Source organism: Acinonyx jubatus, chromosome D3 (genome assembly GCF_027475565.1).
Source record: "Acinonyx jubatus isolate Ajub_Pintada_27869175 chromosome D3, VMU_Ajub_asm_v1.0, whole genome shotgun sequence".
NCBI lineage: Eukaryota > Metazoa > Chordata > Mammalia > Carnivora > Felidae > Acinonyx > Acinonyx jubatus.
In genome coordinates this window covers 64,683,572-64,705,483 of record NC_069392.1, presented here as the reverse complement: position 1 = coordinate 64,705,483, position 21,912 = coordinate 64,683,572, and the positions used below count along the sequence as shown (strand labels likewise).

Sequence of the window (21,912 nt, the reverse complement as noted above, 5' to 3'; positions counted from 1 at the left end):
CCTAGATTTCACATAGAAGGAGGTCCTGGGGACCAGTTATGTTTTAGAACTGAGAATGTTCGATTTTGGAAAGACAATCAAGTGCTTACACCATAGGCTCACAACACACACAGTGGAGTCTGGGACAACACCCTGTGATCAAATACTGTAGGAATACATGAGTACTCCCACCAAGTGGTCCACATACACCAAAATCAGTGGTGTTGTGTTCGGGTGAGGTTTTGTTGCCAAATGAATTCACGGCAGATAAGTTTTGCCAAACGAATTATGAAAGACCTTTGGGTTTCTAAAGCTTTGGAAATTCTAGCAAGGGATTGTGGACCTATAATAACTAACACTCATCAAGTTCTTGCCCTATGCCAGACTCAGGCTAAGTCCTGTGCAGTCTCACAGCCCTGTGGAAGGAGAGTATTTTCGAGATATTAACCATTTCCCTCCCTTCCCCTCTTCTCATTGAGATTGAGAAGGGGATGTGCAGCTCTGATAAAACACATTGTACAAGCAAAAACCAAACCAAAACAAAAAACTGGACATAGATCCCTCACCCTAGGCTAGGAAAGAGAAGGCCTGGGTTTTCTGGAAGCACAACCTTCACTGGCAGGACCCCGAGGATAAGGGCTGCATGCTGCATCTGGAGAGGCTACTGTCTTGGGTGGCCTCCTGCGTGCTTCTCCTGGAACAGAGAGGAGGGGCATCCTAACTGGACGCTCCTGGCCGTGGGGCTGTCCTTCCTGCCTTCTCATAGTATTGTGCAAGTGAGACCCCTCTTTGGAGCCAGAACAAGTCTATTTTCCCCCTGCCCATACAGGGCTGGTTGTTGAATATATACTGCTCAATAAATACTCACTGAATGACTCTCTTCAGTGAGGACTTGAAGGGTGGTGGGTGTGTGGGTGCCCTAGGCCCCTCCCCATAGGGGTTCCTATGCAGTTAACTTCTGAAGTGTTTGATTTGGCAGACCCTCTGAGCTACTTCATTACGGTCCATGTCAGTTTCCATTATATCATCCCCCACTCAAGGGACCAGAGCCTCGTGCTAAATTGGTGTGACCCTGAGGCCTGAAGTGGGAGAGTGGTTTGGGTGCTGGGCTATGTCCCCATTGGAGTGAGTCCCACCATGTCGATTGACTCTAGTCCAGGAACCCCCCACCCTTCTCCATGGCCTTTCAGGGAATGGGTGGGTCTTTTTTCTTCCCCTTTGGAAGTGTTTTTTAAGTGTGACTGCCCTCTGGTGGCTAAAATTATATATGTAAATACCCCATGGGGAATGAGAGTTTGCCTAACGGAGCAGGTTACCGAGTTTGTTTGGGATATGGGTGGGAGGATCGGAAGTAACACCCCTTTCTGCATCTGTTGGCACAAAGGTAGGATTTCAGGTACTTAATTGGACCTGGATCATTTTGGCTATAAGCTTCCTGAGGGCTGGAACCACTTCTGTTTCTGAGTGCCTAGCACAGGGTCTGGCACACAATAAGTGCTCAGAAATACCCACTGAATGAAGGGATAAACTTGCAGGCGTGGCTTGAAGGAAGAAAATGCAACCTCATTCATTTTTACCTTATTTTGTTGCTTCTTCAATAGATGATTCATAGATGCTGAGAAGGCATTTGAAAAAATTCACCATCTATTATTTATTTTTTTAAAAACTTAAAAAAATCAGAATAGGGGAACTTCTTTGACATGATAAATAAACAAATCTGAACTGAGGCTTAAAGATGAAATTCCTTTACTGAAAGGATTTTTACTCAACTCAGGAACACAAGGCTGTTCCTTTTGGCAGATTGTATGTTCCAAAGGTGACCACAAGGAAATCTTTTATCCCACATGCTTTTCTTAGAATGTAATACTGACAATCCAACTACTGGGTGAAGAGTCTATGTTCCTCCCTTGCCCTTGACTCTGTGGGTGGTCTTCGCAAATCTGTCTGGGAAGATATAGTACGGTGTAAGTGATGCTTTGTGACTTAAAAAAAAAAAAAAGAAAGTTTATTTATTTAGGGGCACCTGGGTGGCTCAGTTGGTTAAGCAACTGACTCTTGATTTCGGCTCAGATCATGATCTCTTGGTTTTGTGAGTTTAAGCCCTGCATTGGGCTCTGTGCTGACAGTGGCGAATCTAGCTTGGAATTCTCTCTCTTCCTCTCTCTCTGCCCCTCCCCCATGCATGCACTGTCTCTTTCAAAATAAATAAAGTTAAAAAAAAACTTTTAAAGTGTATTTATTTTGAGAGAGAGAGTGTGTGTGCACAAGCGGGGGAAGGGCAGAGAGAGAGAGAGAGAAAATTCCAAGCAGGCTCCACACTGTCAGCCCAGGGCCTGACTCAGGGCTTGAACTCACACTGTGAGATCATGACCCAGGCTGAAACCAAGAGCCAGATGCTTAATTGACTGAGCCACCCAGGAGCTCTGATGCTTTGTGACTTTTAAGGTTAGATCATAACAATGCAATACACCTCTGTCTTTCTACTTCTGTCATGCCAGCTACCATATTGGGAGAGATCACTCAGAGAGGTTATGTGTAAGTGTGTCAGCCAGAGGCTGGCAGCCTGGGACCCCAGCCAACAGCCAGCAAGAACCACCAGAAATGTTGAGTGAAGACATCAATGATTCCACCCCTCAGCTACTGAATCATTCCCAGCCTTTAAATCTTTAAACTTGAGGCAGCGGATAGATAGTAAGGAGAAAGGATAAGTCATGTCCACTGTGCCCTGTCCAGATTCCCCATCTACAGAATCTGTGATTATTTCATGCCAGTTCGGGGGTAGTTTGTTACACAGCAATGATGACTAAAACATTTACTGTTACCACTATCACCACCTTGGTATTGCCACGAGACTACCTCCTAAGAAAAAAATGAGAGGAATCAAAATTGATAAGGGGGAAGTAAATTCGTCATTTTTTGCAGTGAAATAATTACATATCTGGAAAAGCCAACAAAACCAGCTGAAAAAGAGTTAGAACAATAAGACAATTCAATAAGGGGCTGGGTTCAAAACCCAATTTATTTCCATTTTTTACTTGCATTAATGACCAGTCAACGTTGTGACTCCCATTATCAAGATTTCCGTAACATTGGAATCAATTCTCATTTAGAGACACCATCCACAGAGGATACACACCAGTGGCCAGTTTAGCAAATAAAAATACAAGATGCCCAGTTAAATTTGAATTTCAGATAAACAAAAAAAGCCCCTTACTGTACCCCGCTTCATACATTTTCCTAAGAAATTAATTTTATTCCAAACAGATATTGTTGCTCAGAGAGCAAGCCTGGACACCCTCCCTCTGGAATTTCTCCCTTGGGCAATGGTTTTATTAGATGTACCAAGGTGCTTAAAGCTTTCCCCACAATGTTTGCATCTACCCAGTGTTGAACTGAATGGGTATATTGGTACTTACGGCCCATGTGAATAATAAAAGGAGAGAAGAAAGATGAATTACAATGTTTGCACTTTTAAAAAATATTTTTACACATTTTTTAAATGTTTATTTCAGAGAGAAAGAGACAGAGCGCAAGTAGGGGAGGGAGACACAGAATCTGAAGCAGGCTCCAGACTGAGCTGTCAGCACAGAACCTGACACGGGGCTCAAACTCTTGAACCATGAGATCAGGACCTGAGCCAAAGTCGGATGCTTAACCGACTGACCCATCCAGGTGCCCCTTAACATTTACTATTTATTTATTTATTTATTTATTTATTTATTTATTTATTTATTACCATTTATTTTTGAGAGACAGAGAGAGACAGAGCATGAGCAGGAGAGGGGCAGAGAGAGAGAGAGAGAAAGAGAGAGAGAGAGAGAGAGAGACAGAATCCGAAGCAGGCTGCAGGCTCTGAGCTGTCAGCACAGAGTCTGACGTGGGGTTTGAACCCACAAACTGCTAAATCATGCCCTGAGTTAAAGATGGATGCTTAACTGGCTGAGCCACCCAGGCACCCTATTTTTTATTTTTTTAAGTAAGCTCTACACCCAAGGTGGGGCTTGAACTCACAACCCCAAGATCAAGAGTCACATGCTCTACTGACTGAGCCAGCCAGGCGCCCCTATAACGTTTGCACTTTATATGTCCACAGTGTTTCAGTGGTCTGTAAGTCAGTTATAAACACGTCTGATTGATATCAGGGTTTTGAGATGATACTTGCTTCCTACAAAAGGATGTGAACTGGGGTGACTGGGTGGCTCAGTCGAGCGTCCGACTTCGGCTCGGGTCATGATCTCACAGTTGGTGAGTTTGAGCCCCGTGTCGGGCTCTGTGCTGACAGCTCAGAGCCTGGAGCCTGCTTCTGATTCTGTGTTTCCCTCTCTCTGCCCCTAACCCGCTCGCATTCTGTCTCTGTCTCAAAAATAAATAAACATTAAAAAAAAAAAAAGGATATGAACTGAAGTATAAATTTCAGACCAAGTGGGGTGATATGGAGAAATCTACATTAAAGCATAAACGGGCCACCTGGGTGGCTCAGTCAGTTGAGCATCCGACTGTTGGTTTCAGTTCAGGTCATGATCTCACGGTTCATGGGTTCGAGCCCTATGTCAGGGTCTGTGCTGACAGCGGAGAGCCTGCTTGGGATTCTCTCTCTCTGTCCTTCCCCCACTCATGCTCTCTCTCTCTCTCTCTCTCTCTCTCTCTCTCTCTTTCAAAATAAATAAATAAACTTAAAAAAAAAGTATAATTCTTTCTACCTTTGAGAAATGTGCTGAATCATAAATGGTGTGGGAGAGGAAAGCTGAAAGCCGGGCAATAATACAACAGAAGTGTCTGCCAAGGTTCTCTTTTTGCCGCATCTGCTGGGAGAATGAAGACTGTTCTCAGCAATGAAACTGTCAACATTCCAGAAAGTGTTGACATCACTCTGAAGGGGTGCACTGTTACCGTGAAGGACCCCAGAGGAACACTGTGGAGGACTTTCAGTCACATCAATGTAGAACTCGTAGTCCTTGAAAAGATAAAGGAGAGGCTCTGAACTGATAAATGGCAGAGAAATGGAAAGGAACTGGCTACCGCCCACGTTGTCTGCAGTCATATACAGAACATGCTTGGGGGCGTTACACCGGGCTTCTGTTACAAGATGAGGTCTGTATACACTCATTTCTCCATCAATGTTGTTATTCAAGAGAATGGTTCTCTTATTGAAATCCAAAATTTCTTGGGCAAAAAATACACCCATGGGGTTCGGATGAGGCCTGGCATTACTTTTTAGTATCTCAATCCCAGAAAGGTGAGTTAATTCTTGAAGGAAATGACATTGAACTTGTATCAAATTCAGCTGCTTTGATTCTGCAGGCCACAAGAGTTAAAAACAAGGATATCAGGAGGTTTTTGGATGGTATCTGTTTCTGAAAAGGGAACAGTTCAGCAGGCTGATGAATGAAAGCTAAGTTGCCCAGCTACAGAAACAGCAAGATGCCAGATGATTCCTCAGACTTATTTGTGGTATTTTAAAGATACAATAAAAGCTGCGTATTGATTGGTGGGGGGGAGAGAGAAATGTCTAACAGCAGCAGATTAACGAGGACAAGATCAGTGATCTGGAAGATAGGTTGGTAAAAATATCCAGACTCGAGGAGAGGAAAATACCGAAAAAATTGAGGGTCGCTAGGGTGGCTCAGTCAACTGAGCATCCGACTCTTGAATTTGGCTCAGCTCATGGTCCCAGGGTCATGGGATAGAGACCTGCATCGGGCTCTGCGCTGAGTATGAAGCCTACTTGAGATTCTCAATCTCTCTCTCCCTCTGCTCCTTTCCCCCACCTTATGTGCTCTCTCTCTAAAATAAAAAAATAAAAATAAAAAAAAAGATGTTAAAAATATTTTTCAAATATCTATAGATACTGTTTTGATGAATAAGTTCCAATTAATATAAAATGATGTTAATTTCTGACCTCATATTAACTTTTTGTTACTGTATATTTTCTCAGTCATTGGTTACTAATTTTACAATTTTTTAAAGTATGTTTTACTTATTCTTTTTGAGAGAGAGAGAGAGAGGCAGAGTGGTAGTGGGGAGGGACAGAGAGAGAGGGAGACACAGAATTTGAAGCAGGCTTCATTCAGGCTCTGAGCTGTCGACACAGAACCCAACGCGGGGCTTGAACTCATGAACTGCGAGATCATGACTGAACCGAAGTTGGACACTCAGTCGACTGAGCCGGAAACTGAGACCCAAAGAAGTAAAATGACTGACCAGGTGTCACACCCAGTCACTGACTGAGTTGGGATTAGAACCCAGGCTTATTTCCCACCCCAAGGATCTTTCCTCTGTATCACCTACTTTTGGCTAAACTGTAGTAAGTCTCAATCTCCCTTATATGGCCTTGCATTAACATTGTAGTTTCCTTGCCTATAAGACCAAAATTTGGACGGGACAGTCCCTTCCAGTCTGATATTCTGTGAATTTATAAACCGCCGGAGACTGAGGGGGAAATTCTTATTTATCTTTGAGGCCCCACAACCTAACACATAGTATTTAATAAAGCTTGTTAACAAATAAGTGAATGAATGAATGGGTGATGAGGGAGGGAGGGCAACTATTATATCCTTTGGACACCTGGGAGTTTACGTGATGCCTTCATGGTTACAGTGCCAGGAAGCAGGATCAGTGTCTGAACACACCGTAGAAAATCTGGATCCTGAAAAGGCCAGAGAGAGCAATTCTCTTTCACAACGCAGTGGAGGCAGGCTGTCAGCCCATGACCGCCGCTGCAGAATTTAAAGAAAATTGTCATTGTGCGAGCTGGGCATGGTAGGATCAACCTAAAAATATATACCTGTACAACGTGAGAGGAAGCCAAGGTCAGAAGGACACGCGTGCAGCGTGGTACCAAACACAGCTGGCAGAGTGGCCTCTTCAGGTTGTCTCTCGTCAAAGACAGGACACACAGGTACAGGGTCCTGGCCACACTGTGGTGTGCCATTGGTCACGTGCTCCCATGATAAATCACAAGAAGAAGATCCCCTGGCAACCAAATAGGCTCCAAGGACATCCACACACAATCCTCAGTCTACTTTTAAAATAGCTTCGGAAGCATCTTGATGAGGAACGGCTTTTCATTCATGCTGCACTTCTTACCCAACGCGCGGCTCCACAGGCCTCCCATGCAGCAGAAGCTGTAACAGCGAATCCTATTCTGCTGGCAACTCAAGCCCCTGCCTAGGCCATGACTTCTCTCTCTCTCTCTCTCTCTCTCTCTCCCTCTTTTTTTGGAAAGGTTTTATTTTTAAATAATCTCCACACCCAACATGGGCTTCGAACTTACAACCCGGAGATCAAGAGTCGTATGCTCCGCTGCCTGAGCCAGCTGCGTGCCCCAGGACTTCTTTAGTATAAGCAAAGGCAAATCTACCGCCAGTACTGCCCTTCCCACAAGGCGGAATATGAGGCAAAGCACAGGGCCTCTTCATGGCATGGCCCTCAATAATGCAATGGTCCCTCGATTTGTGCCACCCTGGCTGGACTCGCGCAGACAGCTGAAACTGGGGGGAGAAAGTTTCACAGACCTAGAAATGGGGATGTAATGAAGCAGCACAAGCAAAATGGTCAAAATCAGGTATCAAAAGCTGGCTTCAGGCAGAGACAACGGCACACAACGTACGCTCCTAGATTGGAAAAACAATTGTTATGAAGTACATTATTTTTTTCATAAACATTTTATCCGCCTGAGCATCCCATGGGTTTTTTTAAAAGATTTTATTTTTGAGTAATCTCTATACCCACCGTGAGACTCGAACTTAGAACCCCAAGATCAAGAGTCGCAGTTTCCACTGACTGAGCCAGCCAGGTGCCACTGAGCATCCTGCATTTAAAATTTTTTTTTCACATTTATTTATTTATTTTTGAGAGACAGAGCACAAGCGGGGCATGGGCAGAGAGAGAAGGAGACACAGAATCTGAAGCAGGCTCCAGGCTCCGAGCTGTCAGCACAGAGCCTGAAGTGGGGCTCGAACCCACAAACGGTGAGATCGTGACCTGAGCCAAAGTCGGATGCCCAACTGACTGAGCCACCCAGGCGCCCCAGCATCCTGCATTTAAAAAGCTGAAGGGTAGGGGGCACCTGGGTGGCTCAATGAGTTAAGTGTCCGACTCTTGATTTTGGCTCAGGTCATGATCTCATGGTTCATGAGTTTGAGCCCTGCATTGGGCTCCATGCTGATAGCAAAGAGTCTGCTTAAGATTTTCTCTCTCCTTCTCTCTCTGCACCTCCTCCACTATCACTCACTCTCTCTCTCAAACAAAAGAGAAATAAAAACTGAAGTATAATTAACAGTGTTATATTAATTTCAGGTGTAAAACATGATTCAACAATTCTATACATTACACAGTGCTCACAGGTAAGTACAGTCAGTCATTGTCACCAAACATTTTTACAATCTTATTGGCTATATTCCTTATGCTGCACTTTTTACCTCTGTGACTTATTTATTTTGTAACCGGAAGTTTGTATGTCTTAATCCCCTTTATCTATTTCACCCATCCCCCCCACCTGTGAGGCACATTATTCAGACAACCGGAGAAATTTGAGTCTGGACTATATATTAGATAGCAATACTACATCAGTTAAATTTTCCGAATTTGTTCATTTTACTGTGATTATCTAAGCATGTCTCTGTACTTAAGAGATTGATTTAGGGGGGTATTTAGGGATATAGCAGTGGTTCTCTATAGATAGACATGAAGTCCAGGGGTCAGAATTAGAGACAAAAACCAGAAGCTCCCTCTCACACACTGCCCCCCAACCCACATCCATATGGGTGCATTTGATGTTTCCAGAAAATATGCATGCTAGAGACCTGGAAATGGAATTAGAACAAAAGGCTGAATTCTGGGCTGCTCTGGCTATCTGCTTGCCCACACCGTGCATCTATGTGCAGGGATGGACACTCACTTTGCTACGTCATCTGTGATAGAAACAGCTCCACTTATTCCTTGTTAATCTGCATACCTTTTCTTCAATAGCTTTATTGAAATATAATTCACATACTGTACAATTCATCCATTTAAAGTATATAATTCATGGGGCACCTGGGTGGCTCAGTTGGGTAAGCATCCGACTTCAGCTCAGGTCATGATCTCATGGTTTGTGCGTTCAAGCCCCATGTCAAGCTCTGTGCTGACAGCTCAGGGCCTGGAGCCTGCTTCAGACTTCATCTCCCTCTCTCTCTGCCCCTCCTCTGATCATGCTCTGTCTCTGTCTCTCTCTTTCAAAAATAAACATTAAAAAAATAATAAAGTATATAATTCAGGGCACCTGGTTGGCTCAGTTGGTTGAGTGTCTGACTTCGGCTCAGGTCACCATTTCACGGTTCATGAGTTCGAGCCCCACATCAGGCTCACTGCTGTCAGTGTCATGCCTTCATCAGATCCTCTGTCCCCTTCTTCCTCTGTCCCTCCCCTCCCTCTCAAAAATAAACATTAAAAAAATAAAGTATACGATTCAATGGTTTTCAATATATTCACAGACATGTGCAACCATTACCTCAAAAGGAACACTGTACCCTTAGCTCTCAGCCCGTACCTCTCTTCCTCCCAGCCCTAAGCACCATCAATTGACTTTCTATCTCTGGACATTTCATATGAATAGAATCCTATTACATGTGGTCTTTTGTGACTGTCTTCTTTCACTTCCCATAATGCTTTCAAGGGTCATCCAAGGTGTAGCATGTACTGGTATTTCAGTCCTTTTTATTTCATGGCCGAATAATGTTCCATTGTGAGGACAGAACATATTTTGTTTGTCCACTCATCAGCTGGGGGGCATTTGGGTTGTTATGAATAATGCTAATACAAACATTCACGTATAAGTTTTTGTGTGGACATATGTTTTCATTTCTTTCGGGTATATACTTAGGAGTTGAATTGCTGGGTCATACAGTAACCTTATATTTAATCATTTGAGACCCTGCCAAACCATTTTCTGAAATGACTCTAGCATTTTCTTCCTACCATTAGTGTAGGAGGGTTCTAATTTGTCCACATCTTCACCAACACTTGTAATTTTTTGTCCTAGCCAGCTTGTGAGCAGGGGGTAGTATATCTTACTCTGGTTTTGATTTTTATTTCCCTGATAACTAATGATGTCAAACATCTTTTCATGTGGTTATTTGGACAACTGTACATCCTCACTGGAGACATGTCTATTCAAATACCTTACCCATTTTTTTAATTGGATTTTTTTGCCCTTTATTATTATTTTTTAAGTCAATTTATTTATTGTGAGAGAGAAAGAGAGAGAGAGAGAGAGGGGAAGCATGGGGGAGTGGCGGAGAGTGAGGGAGAGAGAGAAAATCTCAACTAGGCTCTGCATTGTCAGGGCAGAGCCCAACGAGGGGCTCTATCTCACGAACTGTGAGATCATGACCTGAGCTGAAGTCAAGAGTCAGATGCCCAACCGACCAAGTCACCCAGGCATCCCGCCTTTTATTATTGAGTTGTAAGTTTTTACAGATTCTGGATACAAGTACCTTATCAGATATGGGATGTGCAAGTATTTCCCCCATTCTGCAGATTGTCTAGTCACTTAAAAAAAAAAATTTTAAGTAATCTCTACACCCAACATGGGCTGAAACTTACAACCCTGATATCAAGAGTCGCATGCTCCACCCACTGAGCCAGCCAAACACCCATATTTACTTTCTTAATGGTATCTTTTGAAAGACAAAAACTTTTTTTGAAGATCCAATATTTTTAATTTATTATTTTATTTTAGATAGAGAGGGGGAGAGAGAGCATTAGTGGCAGAGAGAGGCAGAGGCAGAGCGAAAGAGGGAATCTATTTTTTTTTAGACCCTCATCATCGTTTTTTTTTTCTTCATCATCTTCTTGTAACATAAGTTCTTATATAAAATACACTGAGAGTTTATTACATTCTGTAGTCTTGATAAAAAGGTAAGCCACAGATGTTTTCACAAAATTGTAATTATACATGTAACTTTTGTTTTTTCTTTTCAGATTCACCTGTTTATTTTTTTTTTCTTCTAAATACAATTTATTGTCAAGTTGGCTAACATACAGTGTATACAGTGTGCTCTTGGTTTCAGGGGGTAGATTCCCATGATTCGTCACTTATATACAACACCCAGTGCTTATCCCAACAAGCACCCTCCTCAATGCCCATCACCTGTTTCCCACCCCCCACCCCCCCCACCCCCACCCCCACCAGGGAAAGAGAAAATCTTAAGCAGGCTCTAGACTCAGCCTGGAGCCTGACATGGGGCTTGATCCCTTGACCCTGGGATCATGACCTGAACCAAAATCAAAAATCGGACATTCAGTCGACTGAGCCACCCAGGAGCCCCGAAACACAAGTTAGCCAGTTTTAGCTATTTCCATGTAGTAAGCTGGGGCAATCATAGGACTCACCTAATTTTTTTCTCTTATCAATGAATGTCCTGTGCTTCTTTGTTATTCAGTATCTGAAGACTATTGTTTCTTAATTTTTGTTTGTTTTTCTGTGCAAATCAAGGCAGTCAGTCTGATCACTCTTCTCCACCTGGGCCAAAAGCAGAAATCCACGTTTTGACCTTCAGAGTTTTAATTACTGTTTGGTTCAAAATATTTTCTAATTCATATTATTATTTGATGCATAGGTTATTTAGAATGTTTTTCTTAAATTCCAAACATAGAACTTTTTGGTTATTTTTTTTATCTAATTGCATTGTGATGAGAGAACATGCTGCATGGGGTTTCTGTGCTTTTGTAGTGGTTGAGACTTCCTTTACTGCCCACTCTTGGGACAATTTTTTTTTTTTTTTAAGGTAAGCTCCATGCCCAATCTCCCAAGCTTGAACTCATGACTCTGAGATCAGGAGTCACATGCTCTACCAACTAAGCCAGACAGGAGCCCCTGGACAACTGTTGAAATGTTCTGGATACACCTAAAAAGAACGTGTATCCCATGGCAGGTAAGTATAGGATTCTTTATATGTCCATTGGATCAAGTTTGTAAATTGTGTTGTTTAAATACTCTGTATCCTTGCTAATTTCTTTCTCCCTGTTCTTCAGCTCAGGTCATGATCTCACAGTTCATGAGTTTGAGCCCCACAGTTGGGCTCTGTGCTAACAGCTCAGAGCCTGGAGCCTGCTTCAGATTGTGTGTCTCCCTCTCTCTCTGTCCCTCTCCTGCTCACGCTCTTTCTCTCTCAAAAATAAATAAACATTAACAAAAAAATTAGGGGCACCTGGGTGGCTCAGTCGGTTAAGCATCTGACTTCGGCTCAGATCATGATCTCCCGGTTTGTGAGTTTAAGCCCCGCATTGGGCTCTGTGCTGACAGCTCAGAGCCTGCTTTGGATGCTGTGCCTCCCTCTCTCTCTGTCCCTCCCCCACTCATGCTCTCTCTCTCTCTCTCTCAAAAGTAAACATTAACAAACTAAAATAAAAATAATAATATAATTACTGTTTTTATAAAATTATGCTGGTCCTAAGTTTCTTTAATTCTTACAGTGTATATGTTTGCTCTCCTTTTACTTTGAACATTAATTTCACAAGCTACTTTTATCAATTAGCTACCGCAGCTAACAATCAGCCCAAAACTCAAAATAAGCTTCAAATAACAATCATTTATTATTTCTCATGATACTATAGGTTGACTTTGTGGGCTTCTGGCCCAGGCCAGGTTGGTTGATCTCTGCTGCCTGCTGGTGGCTTGACGGGGGCTGGACAGTCTAAGAAGGCCTCATTCATATGGCTGGCAGTTGGCAGCCTGCTTGTCTTGGGTGGGGGCAAGGCTCGGCTGGAATCACTTGTTTCTGCTCCATGTAGTTTCTCATCTGCCAACAGTTCAAGCTGCTTTAAGTAGTGGTTTCAGAATTCCAGAGCCATAAGAGAGGGCAAGCTCCAATACACAGCTTTTAATCTTCTGCTTCTGTTACATTCGCTATTGTCTCATTGTCTAAAACAAATCACAAGGCCAAGCCAAGAGGTAGAGATACAGACTTCATCTCTGGACGGGAGAAGTAGCAAAGTCACCACACAACGGGTGAGTGCCCAGGGACAGAAGAATTACTGTGGTCATTTCCACAATCAATTCAAGCTGCCTTACCAAAAACACTGGAATTAAGTCAAAAGAAAAATGACAAACTTGGGAAAAATATTTACAGTGCAAATCACAAAAGATTAATTTAGCTAATATACAAGGGGCTCTTATAAATTGTTAAGATAAAGACAAAATCACTATACCTACATGGCTAAATGATATGGACAGTTTTCAAAAAAGGAAATACAAATGTCTTTTGTATATTATATTTCCACATATTTGTGGGAAAGGAGTGGGAGATTTTTAAGGTCATTTAGGTAACCTTTAAAAAAACTGATTGCAGGTGGCTGGGTGGCTCAATTGGTTAAGCATCTGACTTCAGTTCAGGTCATGATCTCACGGCTTGTGAGTTTGAGCCCTGCATCGGGCTCTGTGCTGACAACTCAGACCAGGGAGCTTGTTTCAGATTTTATGTCTCCCTCTCTCTCTAACCCTCCCCCAATCATGCTGTGTCTCTGTCTCTCACAAATTAATAAACATTAAAAAAAGAACTGATTGCAAAAACAAAACCCCTCGTTTCATTTTCCTCTTTTTTAAAAATTAAACTGGTTGCTGGGGTGCCTGGGTGGCTCAGTTGGTTGAGTGGTTGACTTCAGCTCAGGTCATGATCTCTCAGTTTGTGGGTTCAAGCCCCGCATTGGGCTCTGTGCTGACAGCTCAGAGCCTGGAGCCTGCTTTGGATTCTGTGACTCCCTCCCTCTCTGCCGCTCCCCTACTTGCGCTCTCTTTTTTTCTCTCAAAAAATGAATAAATATTAAAAGAAAAAAAAAAGCCGTGACAGAGGATCATACTTTAAAAATAAATAAATAAAATAAATTTAATTAAACTTGTTGCTTCTTAATCACATGGTACAAAATTTTTCAAAGTACCAAAAAGAACACAATGAAAACTTTCTCCTTCTTTTTCCCTATACCACGGTTGTAACGGCCTTTGATTTTACTTATAAAAGATCTTGCCATGTAGGAATTTTTTAATCCAAATTTTCAAATAATTCTATCATTTCATTTATGGCTCCTGGATTTGGGTCCTCTGTTATTGACTCTATGATTATTTAAAAGTCAAAACATTAAAGCTTTTCCCTGGTTTCTCTTACTGTCTTTTTTTTTTTTTTTAACATTTAAATCTTTGATCCTTGGGATTATCCTGACATAAGGCATGAAATAAGGATATAGCACCATGGGTTGAATTATCTGTCTCTCTACTACTGATTTAAAAGGTCATCTCTTTCAACTAAATTCCTGCATATATTAACATCTGGAGGTAGGCAGGTGATTGATCAGAAGGAAGGCAGCAAAACCCTAGAGGGAGGGCTGGGGAGAAACGTAAGTTGAGTTACAGAACTCTTCACTTAGTTGGCCTCACAAGTGACTGCATGACAACTGTCATAATGTTCACCAAAGAGACCCACTGAGGGACACTTACCTGTCAGCAACATAGAAAAACAGTTTGTAATATGAAAACTGTGTATTTGGGCACAGAAATGCAATACACAACCAGAAACCACTGTTCCATCAACAGTGACATTATTATACAGGTGTTAAGTTATTAAGGCATAGGAGAGGAAACAATTCTTTCAAGTCCTATTCAATTTACTTTGTTAGGGACGATGAAGCTTACTGGACTCTGGTCACAGTTCCATCATATCTACTTTCTTTGTAAGCTCAGCTTCAATGGTATCCTAAAGGAAGAAAGAACCACCATAAATTCTATAAATAAGGACATAAAACAGGTCCTCTAACTTCTAGTGTTATTTAAAATAAGGGAAGCAAAAAAGAAAAACATTAAAACAGAAATTTTTAAAAATACCATTATAAATATTAAATATGTGTTTAGACATTCCTTGCTTTTACCTCGCCCCCCTCTTTCCCACACCCTAAAAGTTTTCAGACCCCTGATTCTAGTTAACATCTCAAGGGGGAAAAACCCTTTAGAGAGATGAATCAGTGTATCAGTATAAAGACACACGAACACATTTTTCTGACCTCTGCTGCTTGACCAATGCATTTCCTCAACATCTCTCACGTCACCTCTTTTCTTCTCTCGTTGACACTTTCTCATTACTTCTCACCTGGTCTAAATACACCAACCGTTTCTGCAGTTTTCTTTCTCCTTCTTCTAATCCACCCTACATACTGATTCCAGAATAATCTTCCTAAAAACTGGCCTAATCAAAAAGCATAGCTCTGATCACATTTCATTTCTCTTTAGCTTAGAAAGTTAAGAAACACACAGCAATGTTCAGTGGTCCCATACAGCCTCCAAGTTCAACTCCCTTTATATTTAAGGTCCTTTATATCATAAACTAATTGACCTTCTTTAGTCCTATTGTCCACTGCATACCCCTAAACAGTTGGGCCGCATCACTTGTCAAAGCTTGGAAAAGTCCTCCGTTTTCTAGCTCATACAGCTTTGCTAATTCATTTGCTTAGAATATTCTGTTTTGGGACACCTGGGTGGCTTAATTGGTTAAACATCCGAGTCTTGATTTAAGCTTGGGTCACAAACTCATGGTTTGTGAGATCGAGCCCTGGGTCGCTGTTAGCACAGAGCCTGCTTGGGATTCTCTCTCTCCCTCTTTCTGCCCCTCCCCTGCTTGCTCTATCTCTCTCTCTCAAAATAAACAAATAAACTTAAAAAAAAAAAAAAAAGAATATTCTGTCTTGCAACCCCCCTTTTCCAATTAGGAAAATCTATGCGAAAATGTAAAAGACATAAAAGGTCACTATGTATTTTTTATGCAAAGAAACACATACACATATCCAAAAAAGTATTAAAAAACGCATGGTAATGACACACAACAGCTTTGAGACCGTGGTTTACCTTGGAATAAGAAGGAAAGAAGGGTGGAGGGAGCTGTAGCCATATCAGTGTTTTTTCCTTTATTTTTAAAAAATAGGAAGGAAAAAAACTGGAACTACTTACTAGTTCCCGCTTTGCTTCTTCAATTTTCACCTGAGCAAGCGACGGATTCTTTTAAAGAAAAATAAAACAAGGAAAGATTATGTTGCTTCAACTAGGACTCAAGGAGAAAAAGTGCAACAATCTTTTTCAAAAGGCAAAACACCTTACAGAGTGTATCCAGTGCACACACAACACTGAAACTCAGCGGAGACTTGAAAGCCTTAAACATGAACCCAGTATTTTCATGATCAGTTAGTACCCCCGGGGAAAGTTGGCGACGACTTTAATTCATAAAAATAATTACCGGCATTAAATCTAAATAGGACTCCAATTTTTTCTTCAAAGGTATTGTCTGTCGTTTTAGTTCTGCCAATTTCTGGGGGTGGAAAAAAATCCAAGAGTCACAGAGTGATAGAGATATTCACAATGCAACTAAATATTGCTCATTTCTGAAATAAAACATTATAAATGTTAACATTAAGATATTTAAAATAATATATCAAATTGTATCAATGTGTTAAATGAGGTTCAAAGATATAGGAATAACAAACTCACTTCCAATGGAAACAATCCTTATTAGATGCTTAAAATAGAAAAGTTATACTCCCATTTATTAAGAATTAGATCTAAATGGGGCACCTACTGGCTCTGTTGGTAAAGCATGCAACTATTGATCTCAGGGTTTAAGTTTGAAACCTACAATGGGTGTAGAGATGACTTAAAATGTTTAAAGGGGCACCTGGGTGGCTTAATTGGTTAAGCGCCTGACTCTTGATTTTGGCTCAGATTATGATCTCACGGTTCCTGAGTTCAAGGCCCATGTCAGGCTCTGTGCTGACAGCATGGAGCCTGCTTGGGATTCTTTCTCTCTTTCTTTTTCTGTCTCTTCCCTGCTCTCTTGCTCTCTCTCTCAAAATAAGTATTTTAAAAATTAAAAAGAAATGAAAAAGAAATAAAATCTTAAAAAAAAAAGACTAGGATCTAAATATGCTGTCTAGGAAGACAGAATAATGTGATCAAGAGGAATCAGAATGTAAGGGAACAATTCGAATCTCAAATACATACTTATGAATTGTCAACTTTAGATTCCCAAATCAAAGTATAAAAAAATCTTAAGAATAAATAAGTAATAATAAAATAAAACAAAGCCCCCTCTTTCTCCCTCTTCCTATCAAAATACATGAAACACTTACACAACCTAAAAACCTAGAATTGCATCCTATATGAGTTTTGGGGCCTGCATTTTTACTGTACATGGAAAGAGAAGAAGAGGACCTACATGGTTAGCACATAATCCCTCAATAAATGTATTTTATAAATAAATCAATAATACATAACGGACTCTAGCAAAGAGTTTCTGGCATATAGTGGTAAATAAAGGAAACCAAACAAATGTGAGGATAGATACAGCTAACCACGTAATAAAGGTATAAATACTAGTGAACATAAAGTACAGAGGTAAAGAAAAACAGGTCAATAGTGAATAAAGCTCTCTAAAAAGAAGCAAATGAAAAGGCAGATTGTGTGCTAAGATTCTAAAGAAAGCTAAATTGGGTTAAAATAGGCTCACCTCTGAGAGCGCTACGAGGGACTGGTGAGACAGAGAAGCATCCATGCCTCTGGTGGAAAGTTGCTCCTATAATTACAAAAAAGGGAGTTTAGTGAAAAAAAGTATTTCAAAGTGACCATCGTGACATATTTTCATCATATAACACAGTAAAGAGAAGCTACAAATCATAGATGAAAGACCACATGCATCTAAGCAGTTCTATGCTGCATGTGGGTCATTTCAAACAGTCACAGATTTGTGACAAGGTGGGTTCAGCGCTAAGAGTTGGGGCCCCTGGGCTTTGGGGCCTGGCTGCCTGTGTTTGAATCTGGATCCACTGCTAAGCAGCTACGTGACCTTGGGTAAGTGACCTATCTTCTCTGTAGTTCCCTTATCTGTAAAAAAGTAAGCATATGTCTAGTTGTGAGGATGAAGGTCGACAAGAAGTCTGAAAAGAACTAAATATATTCAGTCCTTTGTACAAACCTCTGCAGCTTTGATTCCAGATCTGAACTCCTCCGACTTTGCTTTTAGGAAATCCATGTTCTGAAGACGATGGTCAACTTTGGCCCTTTCCGTAGACAGATGCAACTCTGCCTTCTTTAGATCCCTTTAAAAAGTAGAGTTGAACCCATGGGGGAGGGGAAGGAAAAAAAATAAAAAGAGGTTAGAGTGGAAGAGAGCCAAAGCATAAGAGACTCTTAAAAACTGAGAACAAACTGAGGGTTGATGGGGAGTGGGAGGGAGGGGAGGGTGGGTGATGGGTATTGAGGAGAGCACCTTTTGGGATGACCACTGGGTGTTGTATGGAAACCAATTTGACAATAAACTTCATATATTAAAAAAAAAAAGTAGAGTTGAAAACATTTTCTTCTCCTCAGTGGAATTATTATTAAAAAAATACTCTGGATTAGCCAAAAGTAGACAACATACTTGCTACTTTCTACCATAGATTTTATATCCCAGACTAGCTACGGTGTATTCTCCCAGGTCATTCTCCACTCCATGTTGCCACCTGGGATTTTTCTCATGGAATACTAAGTAATTTTAAGATTAATCTATGCCAATTATTCTTGGAGAAAGTGAACCTGCTATTTAAAAAAGTGATTTAATATATCCTAAAGCAATTTGAATTATGGAAGTCTCAAAGCCTTCTTTCCTAAATGTGACATGATACAGTGCCTTGCATATACATACTTAATATTTGTTAAATAAATTTACACACCACCAAATTACTTGTGCATATCCACACTCCTGATCTATAGCATCTAATCTCTGGGGCAACCAAATATAATGTGACTTTAGGTTGCACCATGGCTTATAAGTTAAAAAGAAAAATTCACATACATTTTCAAAATTATAAAACCCAGGCTATTTAATTATTTTTAATTTTTTTCTTTCATGTTTATTTATTTTTGAGAGAGAGACAGACAGACAGAGTGTGAGGGGGGAGGGGCAGAGAGAGAGAGGGAAACACAGACTCAGGCTTCAGGCTCCAAGCTGTCAGCACAGAGCCCAATGTGGGGCTCGAACTCACAAACCGTGAGATTGTGACCTGAGCTGAAGATGGACACTTAATTGACTGAGCCATCCAGGCGCCCCAAACCCCAGGCTATTTATGAAAGAGAAAAAATGGTAAGAAAAAGTATGAAGTAAAAGGTGGAAGTCTGTACCCAATCCCTACTTCCACCCAAGTCATTTTTTACTTAGAAAACCAGAAAACCATGTATGGACTCCAGTTTCTTTTTTTTTTTTTTTAACGTTTATTTATTTTGGGGACAGAGAGAGACAGAGCATGAATGGGGGAGGGGCAGAGAGAGAGGGAGACACAGAATCGGAAACAGGCTCCAGGCTCCGAGCCATCAGCCCAGAGCCTGACGCGGGGCTCGAACTCACAGACCGCGAGATCGTGACCTGGCTGAAGTCGGACGCTTAACCGACTGCGCCACCCAGGCGCCCCTATGGACTCCAGTTTCTAATGTGTTGTTTTAAATCCCGTCTACTGTCAAAACTAAATCTGACACTGTCCTGTTACTGCCTGTATAACAAACATCATCACCACTTTCAACTCAGTTACTTACTCTCGTAGACATTTTTCCAACACTAAAGTTGCAGTTAGATTTTTTTCAAGTTTCGCCAATTCAAGCTTGATTTCTTCATTTTTGGATTTGGTACGGAAAAGATCAGACGTCAAATCATTCACTGCGGGGATAAAACTAAAAAAAGGATCTGGTCACATAAATGGACATTAAGGACAATAATGATAATTATTCCTCATTTCTAACAATGATTTTGTCTTAATGTGGATTCTTCTATAATCATGCTCTACGCATTTTTTTAATAATTAAAAAAAATTTTAACATTTATTCATTTTTGAGAGTGCGTACACGCGAGTGGGGGAGGGGCGCAGAGAGACAGAGACAGAGAGAGAGAAAGAGAAAGAGAGAGAGAGAGAGAGAGAGAGAGAGAGAGAATCCAAAGCCTGCTCGACGCTGTCAGCACAAAGCCTGACATGGGGCTCAAGCTCATGAACTGTGAGATCATGACCTGAGCTGAAGTCAGACGCTCAACTGACTGAGCCATCCAGGCGCTCCTCTCTGTATTTTTTTATATGCTGTTCCCATTTCCTGGAAAGCTCTTCTTCAGGTAAATTTCAATTCGTCTTTTAAAATTTAAATAAGATTCACTCCCGTTCTGGAACTCACTACCCCTTTCTCTGTACTACTTATCAACAGGTTGTACATTCTTATACTGTTAAAGGTGTCACTCTATGCTATAGTTTTACATACCCATCTCCCCTATTTGACTGTGAGCAGAGACAGTCCTTGCTGCCAATTACTATCCTATTCATCTCTGCTTCCTCTGCCTGTACGTATACATAGCTATATGCCTAGCATATAACTGGTATTTGGTGTCTGCTGAATTGACTGAATTCAAGTTTAGGTTTCTTATGTTCTTATACCTGAAACACTACTTCCTGAGAATATATATAAATTCCAAGTTTTATATGGGCAATTAAGTAGAATAGCTATACAGTTCTCTGATTGTAAGTTATAGTGGTAGTCCTAGCTGAGATATGGCCACCAACGGTAATCACATGGACTTGGGGGTCAGGCTGGGTTTGAATCCCAAATCTGCCATTTACCAGCTTGGAGGAGTTATTTAATACACCTCTCCTGAGCTTTAGTTTCCTCTTAGGGTTGCTAGAAAGAATAATGTCATTACATAAGTGGAATACCTGTCACAAAGAATAAAGGTCCGTAATCTACTCTACCCAGTAGGGTAGGGACATTACCAAAATTCACTATGCTTAATAAGATAATTTAGATTTTTTTTTAACGTTTATTTATTTTTGAGACAGAGAGAGACAGAGCATGAACGGGGGAGGGTCAGAGAGAGGGAGACACAGAATCTGAAACAGGTTCCAGGCTCTGAGCCATCAGCACAGAGCCTGACACGGGGCTCGAACTCACGGACCACGAGATCATGACCTGAGCTGAAGTCGGCCGCTTAACCGACTGAGCCACCCAGGCGCCCCTGAATAAGATAATTTAGGCTACTGCTTTTCTTATTGTTTACGGGGAATAATGTGTTACCTAATTTCTTTCCAAACAAATGTGAGAAGCAACCTTCACAAACCTAATCCTGAAAGAAGAAAACACTAAAATTTAAACAATGCCAGGTTTATCTGAATTAAATACATACATTTACTAGCAATAATAAGAAGGAATTAAGCAAATTCAGTGTTTTGGGATTTATTGTTAATTTCCTATATAGAATTACCCAGTGAAACAAAAAGTCCTTAGTTGAGACCTTACAGTACATATGATTACAGAAATGAAAACTGTCACAAGAATTACCTAGCTAGTGAGGAATCCTTTGTTTCAAGGGCCACTGCACTGTCAACCAAAGCATTCAGGTACCTAGAACCAGCGCCAGACAGATTGGCAGGGGAAAAATTCACACTTTCCATGAGAAGGTCTTGAAGGTGCTTGGCTGAAAAGATATAAGAGTTCTATGGTGACTAAGATGTTTGTTTTACTTTAATTTTTAACAGCTTTAATGACAACTTATCATATACCATATAATCCACTCACCCAAAGTATACAACTCAATAGCTTTTAGTATATTCACAGAGTTGTATACCCATCAATACAATCAATTTTAGAACATTTTCATTGCCCCAAAAAGAAACCCCACCATTTCTTAGTCATCATATTCCAATTCCCCAACCTATGAAGCCCTAGCAACCACTAATCTACATTCTGTCTTTTCTCATTTCATATTTGGGTATATACCTAGAAGTGGAACTGGTGGTCATATGGTAACTATGTTTTAACCATTTGAGGAATTGCCAGACTGTTTTCCAAAGGGACTGTATGATTTTACATTCCCACCAGAAGTGTATGAGGATTTCAATTTCTCCGTATCTTTA

General features: G+C 41.0%; 1 protein-coding gene and 1 pseudogene across 5 annotated transcripts in view; one reads left to right on the top strand and one right to left on the bottom strand.

Annotated features, from left to right (window-relative positions):
* Positions 1–545: 545 nt before the first annotated feature.
* The window catches only part of HAUS1 (HAUS augmin like complex subunit 1), a 30,111-nt gene continuing 8,744 nt past the window's right edge, over positions 546–21,912 (bottom strand). For 2 of the 5 annotated variants that reach the window (XM_053205535.1, XM_053205536.1), the window contains exons 3-9: positions 21,338–21,473; positions 19,559–19,693; positions 17,964–18,087; positions 17,499–17,564; positions 16,233–16,304; positions 15,950–15,997; positions 12,532–14,705 (exon numbers count right to left, since the gene is read on the bottom strand). In XM_053205535.1, coding sequence (XP_053061510.1) covers positions 14,655–14,705; positions 15,950–15,997; positions 16,233–16,304; positions 17,499–17,564; positions 17,964–18,087; positions 19,559–19,693; positions 21,338–21,473 — 632 coding nt within the window. In that variant the 3' untranslated portion in view covers positions 12,532–14,654. Of the gene's footprint in view, positions 1,595–11,171; positions 11,483–12,531; positions 14,706–15,949; positions 15,998–16,232; positions 16,305–17,498; positions 17,565–17,963; positions 18,088–19,558; positions 19,694–21,337; positions 21,474–21,912 lie in introns of those variants that run through there. The other 3 variants (XR_008291427.1, XM_027068903.2, XM_027068902.2) reach the window with 3 other exon arrangements.
* LOC113602253 (60S ribosomal protein L9-like) lies at positions 4,793–5,368 on the top strand (annotated as a pseudogene).